We start from the raw sequence: 10,827 nt of genomic DNA, 5'->3' as shown, positions 1-10,827 counted from the left end.
TTGCTTAAGTTTTTCAGCATATAGCAGTCAATAACTGCTATATGCTGACAGTCAACAACTGCCTGCCATCTCCACACAAACAATATTCAAGCGGAATGAATCTAGTTTTAGTTCATAATAAGGAAAAGAATAATTATTTTCAAAATAATGAAAATAAACATGTGTGCATCACATCACCCAATAAATTTATGAGGTAGTATTAAACTGAAAGTGGATAACTGATTAATTCAAAATCAGCATAAATCTAATTTCAAAATAAGATAAAAGTCCCAATTTTAATAGTGCATTAGCATGATACCCCAATATTTTCTTAACCACCTAATCAGTCCTTTTGATGCCTATTTAAAACATCAGTATGCTACACATTTTAAGTTTTTTTTTAAAAAGTGTAATACATGTAATACAACTTTAATGTAAGCAAATAAAATACTTTCAAGCATTTTAAGTCACAAAATTTCTGTATGCTTAGTCGATTACAGTGGATCAATCAAGATGTATGATATTGCTGAAATAATTAAATCAATTTTGGAGAAATAAATCATAATTTTGTGGCCATCACACTGTTGATTTGGCTTTTGAATTCTTAACTTTATGGAAGCAGTAACATTTCTTTAAAAAAAAATCAAACTAAATGTAATTTTTTGATGTTCAATATAGAATAACTACGTTTTCCTATTAAAGATTTTGAATTCACATGCAATGGAATATACTGCAGTTATAACATTTCAGTCAGAAAATGTAGAATATTTAATTCATCTAAAGTTTTATACCATTAAAAGGTACAGTAGTTCAGAAACAAAGGAAACCAAAGCAACATACCCCACTGATTTTATTTACATTTTTTTTTTTTTAAACAAATAATACATTTTGGAAGTTTTGCTTTTGTCATTCCAATAAGTACCACTGACAATTTCTCTCACCTCATGATGCTGAATTAGGACACTCTCGAACCTCAGTCCAGTTGCTCCCAAAACCAGCCGAGGCAATAGTATTATTATCATTACGTTTTTTTTTTAATTTATTCATCTTTAATATATTGAACGGTTCATCTGAAGGAGCATATAAACATACAATATCCTCGCTACACAGTCTTGCAAAATTCCCTGAATTATCACATATTGCTGTACACAAGATACAGGGTGTGATGAGTATGTCCTCTACAAAAAAATACTAATAAATCATATTTTGAGGGTCATTATTCACTTTAAAGTACACAATGTTTTTTTCCCCTCACTGGAAAACTAAAGGAAGCAAAATTCAGTTTCTTCCCTTGGGTATCATTTATTTTATTTTTTTCCCCTCTTCATGCACAACATTCGGAATACTTCTAGCTTGTTTCTGCATTGCAGATATCACAGGACAAAACAGTTTGGTCCACAATAGAAAACAAACACAAGAACAAGTCTGTTCACTTTCTTCTTTAGTGAATTTCTTCAGGGGCACTGACTAGAAATGTATTCAGTGTTTTTGTTTATAATCTGGAGGACCATTTATTCTTTCATAATTTTTCCTTCTCCATGTATCTGCATGTCCTTGGTAGGGACTATAAGGACCTGCAGGAGTGTGATCACCAACTCCTGGAGGTGGTGGCTGGTTCATGACTGAAGGCAAAGGACCATAAGAATAGCCACTATGAGTAGGGAACGCAGAAGGATGCAATGGATATGGAGAATAGCCTCCCCGGTGAGGATGTGTCTGACGAAATCTGAAAAATAAGTAAAAATAATGCTTGAGTTTTTTTTTCCTCTCCTTAGCTTTATTATAAATTATCTTTATTTAATTATTAAAAAAAATAAGTTTCAGACTCTTCCCAAGTTGCATTGATAATGCAATTAGGCTGTTTCTGTATGCTTCTTTTTAATCACAGTAATTTTGTAGATAAAATTTTTTGACTCTGTTTATTTATACTATGAAATATCATACCTTATCAGGATAAAATGTACTAAGCTGCTAAAAAAATTTCAGTGCATGTATTCTTTAAATCCTTTATGTACCAGTAGTTTCAACTAGGTGATGGAAATCATCTAAAATGAGAGGAATAAATTCTTCCATTCTTAATAAGTAAAAATGTAATATTTTTTTTTCTGATGTCCTATTGGCATAACATTCTTTATCCTAATTTGTATAACATTCTTTGTATAAGATAGAATTAAAATCATTATAGAACTGTTATATAAAGATACTGATGAAGTATTCAAGGAAAAATACTTTTAATGTCAACAATCAATTAAGGTGAAGTGGAACAAATGCCTTTTACTCTTCAATGGACTGAATCTATAAGTAAAATAAAATAAATAAATCTGCTAATGCATTTTATTCCCCTATAGAGAGTAGGTGAGGCGGCCGTTTTAGCCCTATCTTACTTTTAGAGACTGAGAGGCAGTTCAATCTCCACTGGTAACTAATCAATGATAGCTGGCCCAAGACTATCACTAATTATCTGATGAAGACAGGCAGCTGACAAGTGCCACCATCTCATGGTACCTACTCCTATCACCATATTTATTATCTGAAATAGTGTGGGTTCTATGATTGATTTTTCTTGAGTTTACGAGACAAAAAACCTGCTTCCCCATGCCAGAGATTGAATAACTTGGGAACCTTTCTTTGACTGGTTCCCAAGTCAAAGAAAGGCTTAGAAAAAGTTTCTTTAGTTGGCAACTAGAACTGAACTTAGAATGGTTTTTTTTCAGGCAGCCCATCACTGTGGATGCATGTGCTACTTCCACTGAGCTGCACAGGCTCTTTGAATCTATAAAAGAATCATAAGATAGATGTGAACACAGTGAAGAAATAGTTAATAAACTATAATTAATTTAATTATAGATTTGGTTTAATTATCTAAACTATTATCAGTGCAACAGAATAGATAATGAAAAATTCAAAAGCAACATTGCAGGTGCATGGGGAATAGTATATTTTTTCATGTGAGTCACAGGACAGTCAGGTAAACATAATAATATAGGTGTGTGTGTGTGTGAGTATAACTACATAAAAAAAAATAAATAAATAATTTTCCAAATTTTGGGCACAGACAGTGAAGTTAAAGTTTGGGCAGTGAAGAAGGACCTCGGTACTTTCCTTGAAAAGACATTCAAATTTATGGGAGCTTCTGTCCAATAATTTAGCATTATTAGTGAGAATCCTGTGGACAGTAGTGACAATTCCATGTTCAGCAAGCCATATTTGTGATATTTTTTGTATTCAATGTAGGACTAGTGTTCATTGGTTAGTTGGCCTATTTGATCATTGTAAGATAATCTGCTAATGGAACTTAATAGACTACAGGTAGCAATAAAGGTTGCACTTCATCCTTTGGAGAGGGGCAACATGGAGTATCTCAATGAAATTCCAAATTCTAGGCTAATCATGAAGGAACTTGATATTATTAGCATTCAAGAATGTGTTAACAGAGTTAATCTAAGGTGGTATGGTCACTTAAATAGAATGGGTGAAGAAAGGTTAGCAAAACAGAGGAAGACCAAGGTTTAGGTGGATTGATTCAGTCAGAAGTGTCTTAGAAGGATGAAATGTTAATTATGACAATATTGGAGTGCTAAAAAGTAAGAGACAGACTGATGGTATGGGAATTATTTGGAAGAATGTTAACTTTGAATCAGAGTGAGATGGTTCTCATTTTAGAAATGAATTGTCATCATCATCATTATCAAATTCCTGCCATGTACCCTCAAGAGAGTGTACAGGATATGATAGTACTGCATGAAAAATTTACATCATTACTAACTTCCTATCTACAATTTTCCTCCAAATTAGTCTGTTATTTGTCAAGACTCCAACATTATAAGATCTTATATTTCTATTGTCTAAGGCACTTTGTACAATATCAATCCACCTATATCTTGGTCTTCCTCTGGGTAATTTTGCTGCCAACCTGGCAGAGAACACTTGTTTTGCTAATCTTTCTAATCTAATCTGATCCTGACAGCCTCTATTTGGCCTGAGTCCAGCTTGTTCATCACCAAGCTTTTTTTCCACAATTCTTCTCAACCGTTTCTCAAGTATACTTGCATAGATCTTGCCAGGAATACTCAGTAGGGAAATACCTCTGTAATTCTCACATTCAGTTTTATTTCCCTTTTTATATATGGGCTCTACTCCAATCATCGGGAATTCGTCCCTCTGTCCAGGCTTTCTGAACTATGCAGTGCAGCTACTGTAAGATTCTTATACCACCATACTTCAGCATTTCTGGTCAAATATCATCTACTCCTGCTGCCTTTCCGCATTTCAAGCCTTTCATGGCTTTTTCTACTTCGAGTATGGATGTGTATTCCTGACTGCATGCCTGGTCAGTGTTTTTTTACCACTGTACTGTCATCACTGCTTGTTTCATTTAGCAGTTTTTCAAGGTAATTACTCCATACTTCAAGACTATCTTTTTCTCCCATTTTCATGTCACCTTTATCATCTCTAACTCATTTTACAGTACTCTATCTGCCATTCCTAAGCTTCTTCAACAACCTCCAGAATATTTTGCCACCTTCTTGATATTTATTTTTTATATTCTTGCCAAAGTCCTCCCATGACTTTTGTTTAGCTAGTTTTACACAGTGTTTAGCATTCTTGCATTTGTCTCTGTATTCTCTAAGAGCACAAGCTGACTTATTTGACAGGAACTTTTGATATGGTTTCTTCTTTTCCTTCACTGCCTCTTTAACTTCCTTTATCCACCAGGGAGTCCTGATTTTTTTTATCCTTGCAGACAACCTCGCCACATGCCTCTCTGGCAGAATCAATCAATGTTTTCTTCAGAGTTTGCCACTGAATCTCCAAGGTCTGATTCCTGTTCTCAAACTCTTTCATTTTTTATTTCAATAATCTTTGTGTATTTTAGTCTACAGTTCACATCTGAGAACGGCTCAACTTTTATTCATTTTAAAACTTTCTTACATGTTATTCTTTTCACTATGAAATTCAATTTTATTCTGCTCAAGACTAAATAGTGATCGCTTCCAATTTCAAATCCTCTGTACACACTGGTGTCCTGCACCAGGGCAAAAACATCAGTATCCATAATAACATAGTCAATGAGACTTTTCTTATTCCTTGCCTCTTCTCTACATGTGAATTTTTGCAGATTTTTATGTTGGAACATGGTGTTAGTAATAACCAGTCCATGTCCTGAGCAGAAATCCAACAAATATTTGCCATTATAATTGGCTTTGCTCTTTTCTCCAAATGTTCCCAAAATATTTTTGTATGTCTGATAATCATTTCCTGCTCTCATATTTAGATCCCCAAGAAGGACCAACTTTTCATTTTTCATTGTGTCAGTTGCTTTTTCTAAAGCCTCAAAAAATTCCTCCACTTCTACCTTAATAGAACCTTCTGTGGGACCATAGCCACAAATAAGTCTCATTGTCCAGTTCCCCATTCTCATATTTGCCCACATTACTCTACTTGAGACTGACTGCCATTCAAGAAGATTAGCCTCGTATTTTGAGTTGAATACTCAGGCTACTCTTTCTTTTCCTTGATTGTCATTGTCTGAATATAACATTTTGTATTTATTGCTCAGAAAGATCTCACCAGTTTTTGTCTTTTTTCTTTCAGTCACACCTATTATGTCGATCTGGTACTTATCTAATTCCTCAGCTAGCTCAATTTCTTTGCCAATCAGGTTCTTATACTGATCTTTAACTCTGGTGATGTTGAGTTGGGGTTTGTTTTCAGATTTCTTCCAGTAGCTGACTTTTCGCTGTTCGCCCTGGTTCCCTGGCGAAAACAACGGGGACCTTGTTTAACTGGGCGACACCCCAGCCGGCATGAAATTTTGTCATGTCGTACCATCATTTTTTATTTTGGTTTAACCAATAAGAATTCAATTTGGTCGGCTAAATCCCAAATTGCCAACCCATCCTCGTTTGTTCAGTATCCAAGTAGATAACCAAAAGGGTGCACCACGAGAAGGTGAGGATTGGACACTAGGTCAGAAGCTGTGGTCGGTTCTCCACATTCCTTTAAAGGCTATTTGGAGGTCTCCTCTCAGTTATACAGCTTTGACCCTTAAGCACCCCGAAATGAATTGTACTGAATGCAAATGAAAGCCAAAGCTGTTAATTCTAGAAAGAATCAGCAAAGAATTTTGTTTCTTTGTTCTGTTGCAAAACTGTAACACACATACACATTTTTTTTTAATTTCTAAAATAAAACTGATATCTTTATGTGTGAAAGTATATCTCTTATGAAATCTTTCCAAAGAAATTTTATGCAAATAATTGGGTTTGTATATTTTTATATTAATTAAACAATGTCTTTTTTTTGTATCACATTCTCTTGTCTTATTTATGAGGCTAAGATAAGTTAATGTAATACAAGATATAAAGAAACTAACATTCTTTTAAAGTAATAATTTTAGAGACTGCAAAGAAAACAAATACTCATGGTATGAACTTTTTTGGAGGTTCTACTAAGGTAGAAGTGGAGGAATTTTTTGAGTCTTTAGAGAAAGCAACTGATACAATTAAAAAGGAAAAGTTGGTCCTTGTTGGGGATCTAAATAGCAGAGTAGGAAGTGATTGTCAGACATACAAAAATGTTTTGGGAAAATTTGGAGAAAAGAGCAAAGCCAATAATAATGGAAAATATTTGTTGGATTTCTGCTCAGGACATGGACTGGTTATTACTAACACCATGTTCCAACATAAAAATGTACACAAATTCACATGGAGAGAAGAGGTAAGGAATAAGAAAGGTCTCATTAACTATGTTATTGTTGATACTGATGTTTTCTCCTTGGTGCAGGACACCAGCGTGTACAGAGGATTTGAAATTGGAAGCGATCACTATTTAGTCTTGAGCAGGATAAAATTGAATTTCATATTGAAAAGAATGACATGTAAGAAAGTTTTAAAGCGAATAAAAGTTGAGCAGCTCTCAGATGTGAACTGTAAACTAAAATGCACAAAGATTATTGAAAAAAAAAAATGAAAGAGTTTGAGAACAAGAACCAAACCTTGGAGATTCATTGGGAAACCTGAAGAAAACCCTGATTGATTCAGCCAGAGAGGCATGTGGTGAGGTTGTCTGCAAGGATAGAAAAATCAGAACTCCATGGTGGACACAGGAAGTTAATGAGGCAGTGAAGGAAAAGAAGAAAGCATATCAGAAGTTCCTGGCAAATAAGAGGTTGTGCTCGTAAAGAATACAGAGGCCAATGTAAGAAAGCTAAATACTGTGTAAAACTAGATAAACAAAAATCATGGGAGGACTTTGGCAAGAACATAGAAAATAAATATCAAGAAGGTGGCAAGATATTCTGGAGGTTGTTGAAGAAGCTTAGAAATGGAGGAAAGAGTGCTGTAAAAGGAGTTAGAGATGAGAAAGGTGACATGAAAACAGGAGAAAAAGATATCCTTGAAGTATGGAGTAATTACTTTGAAAAACTGCTAAATGAACAAACAGTGATGACAGCACAGTGATAAAAAACACTGACCAGGCATGCAGTCACAAATACATATCCATACTTGAAGTAGAAAAAGCCATCAAAGGCTTGAAATGTGGAAAGGCAGCAGGAGCAGATGATATTCGACCAGAAATGCTGAAGTATGGTGGTATAAAAGTCTTACAGTGGCTGCACTGCATAGTTCAGAAGGCCTGGACAGAGGGACGAATTCCTCATGATTGGAGTAGAGCTCTAATATTACCCATATATAAAAAGGGAAATAAAACTGAATGTGACAATTACAGAGGTATTTCCCTACTGAGTGTTCCGGGCAAGATTTATGCCAGTATATTTGAAAAACGATTGAGAAGAATTGTGGAAGAAAAGCTTGGTGAAGAACAGGTTGGATTCAGGCCAAATAGAGGCTGTCAGGATCAGATCTTCACTTTACGACAATTAGTTGAGAAAGCATGGGAATATAACAAAGATCTGTATTTAAGTTTTGTCGATCTGGAAAAGGCATACAACAAGGTGCCAAGAGAGAAGCTATTCAATACACTACAGTTATATGCTGCCAATGGGGCATTATATCAAGCAATACTTAGTCTTTATTTTAGTTGCAAGTCAGCAGTTAGAATTGAAGGAAGTACAGGAAGATGGTTTAACGTTAAATCTGGTGTGAGACAAGAATGTACATTATCCCCCTTTGTTGTTCATCATCTACATGAATCACATTATGAAGGAAAGTGGTATTAAACATGATATCAGAATTGAAGATGTTAATGTCAGCTCTTTGCTTTATGCAGACGATGTTATACTTTTAAATAAGTCTGTTACAAGTTTGCAAGATTCCCTGAATAAATTGAATAACTGTTGTAATAGATATGGTATGAAGGTCAGCAATAAAATGACAAAGACAATGAAAATAGGTAGAATCGTTGAAAATGTCAACTGTGTTTTTAATAGGGATGTGGAACAAGTAAAACATTTCAGTTTCTTATGCACGATTTTTAGTGAAGATGGTAAATTAAATATGGAAATAAACAACAGAATCAACAAAGCTGGTATTGTAGGAATAAATTCATATGGAATAAGAGAGAAATTAGTCGGAACACTAAATTAGCTGTATACAAGACAGTGTTCAAACCAGTTTTAACTTATGGATCTGAGAGCTGGGTCAGAAGTAAAACACTTGACCAAAGACTAGAGACTGCAGATATGAGAGTCCTGAGAAAGATTAGAGGCGTGAACAGATGGCATCAATATCAATATCATATTAAAAACGAGGATATTAGGAAAGAACTTGACATTGTCAGCATCCAGGAATGCGTTAGCAGATCTAATCTCAGGTGGTATGGTCACTTAAACAGAATGGGCGAAGAAAGATTAGCAAAACAAGTGTTCTCTGCCAGGTTGGCAGCAAAACGACCCAGAGGAAAACCAAGATATAGGTGGATTGATACGGTACAAAGTGCCTTAGATGATAGAAATATAAGATCTGATAATGATGTTGGAGCTTGACAAGTAACAGACTGATTTGGAGGAAAATTGTAGATAGGATGTCAGTAATTGAGGTACATTTTTCATGAAGTACTATCATATCCTGTACACCCCTTGAGGGTACTTGTCAGGAATTTAATGATGATTATTAAACATAATGAGTAAATAGCACTTATTTTTTTCATTAATCTAAACATTCTTTCCAATTGTACTTAATTTAAAATTTATTTCATTTTGGAAAGATGGAGCAAAATTATACTAATGAAAATGAGTGTAATTTTGCTCTATCTTTCCAAAATGAAGAATTTTAAAAACTTACTAATTTAGAAAGATTAATTATTGTTATTAACATTTTACCTCTATGGAGTCAGGGACCCATCGTGGGAGGTTCACACTATTGCATACAATGCTCGTCCAACCATTCAACTGATTCATTGTGTCTACACCCACAACACTTAGGCAATGCATTCCACTCACCAACCTACTCTCTATGCAAAGAACCTACTTCTCGCTTTTCTGCTCACACCCTCCTTATACAGTTTCCAGTGATGGCCTCTTGTTCTACCCCCCCCCCCCAATTCTATGAAAAATCTCTTCCATGTCAACCTGATAACAATCCCTGACTAGCTTATATGTCTCAATCATACCCCCCCCTCCTCTTATTCACGATGCTTTGCAACTTACATTCTCTCAATCTGTCCTCGTACTCCATATTTCAAAGACCACTAACCACCTTTATGAATCTTCCCTGGACCCTTTCCAACATATCCTCATCACCATGAAATCCTGGTGACAAAATCTGTGCATAATAATCCATATGAGGCCTGATCAAGGCCTTATACAATGGGATCATTGCCATTATCTTATTTCTATGTATGTAACGTCTTCATACCTTGTCTACCATCACTCCTAGATCTCTCATCTCTTCTACTTCCTTTAAACTTTCCCCACAAACTGTATACTTTGCATTCCATTATTTCTAACCAAATCTCAAAACCTTACACGTGCAACATTGAACTGACAGTTCCGCTTACCTGTCCATTCATGCAATACATTCAAGTCCTCCTGTAAGGCCATAACATCTGCTTTACTCTGCATTGCTCTCCCCAATTTTGCATCATCTGCAAATAGCTGCATATCACTAGTTAAACCCATTCCAATATCATTAACATACAAATTGAACAACAATGGTCCCAAAATCGACCCCTGCAGTTACACCACTAGTGACTTTCTTTTGGGATATTGCACCCCCGTATATAACTTTCTGATACCTATCTAAGAGCCTGTCACTGATACAACTAAGAAGTCTGTTATCCAATCCCATCTGTTTCAAATTATTTAACAGTTTTTTGTGTGGCAGTCTATCAAAAGCTTTTGCAAAATCTACATCACTGATATGCATATCCCCTGTCCAAGATATTTGTCATCTTGTTATAGTACATAAGTAAGTTAGTAAAACATGATCTCCCTTTAACAAATCCATTCTGATAACCAACCCATTTATGTATCCTGCTTCTCACCAATCTCCAGTACCTTCAGATATACAGTTGGCCTATAATTTGAAGCTACTGCCTTATCATCACCTTCATGCAGTGGAACAACTTTACCCTTCTTCCACTTCCTTGGAATATGTGCTGTTGTAAGACTCTTATTAAATAAGCATGCCAATGCTACTGCTAAATCCCTGGAACATTCTCTTAAGATGCATGGTGATATGTCACCAAATTCTATCACCTTATTGACATCAAGATTATTTATTTCCTCAAATACCTCCTACTCACTCACAATTAACCCATCTTCTCCTATGTTCTATACACTTAAGTTCCTCATGATTCTACCCTGATCAGGATGAAACACCGTATAAATTGATCACTGAGTATCTCAACAATGTCATCTGCAGCAGTTACCATTCTACCATTTTC

The 10,827-nt window shown here is 35.2% G+C and overlaps 1 protein-coding gene across 2 annotated transcripts in view; it reads right to left on the bottom strand.

Moving 5' to 3' along the window:
• Nucleotides 1-812: 812 nt before the first annotated feature.
• The window catches only part of Chd1 (chromodomain-helicase-DNA-binding protein 1), a 557,090-nt gene continuing 547,075 nt past the window's right edge, over nucleotides 813-10,827 (bottom strand). For both annotated transcript variants that reach the window (XM_090402402.1, XM_090402403.1), the window contains one exon: nucleotides 813-1,705. In XM_090402402.1, coding sequence (XP_090258528.1) covers nucleotides 1,459-1,705 — 247 coding nt within the window. In that variant the 3' untranslated portion in view covers nucleotides 813-1,458. The remainder of the gene's footprint in view (nucleotides 1,706-10,827) is intronic.

Source organism: Typopeltis vanoorti, chromosome 13, assembly GCF_054136105.1.
Source record: "Typopeltis vanoorti isolate ZY-2024b chromosome 13, IOZ_Tvanoo_1.0, whole genome shotgun sequence".
Taxonomy (NCBI): Eukaryota; Metazoa; Arthropoda; class Arachnida; order Uropygi; family Thelyphonidae; genus Typopeltis; species Typopeltis vanoorti.
The sequence above is the reverse complement of the archived record's forward strand: the minus strand, read 5'-3'. Positions and strand labels throughout refer to the sequence as shown.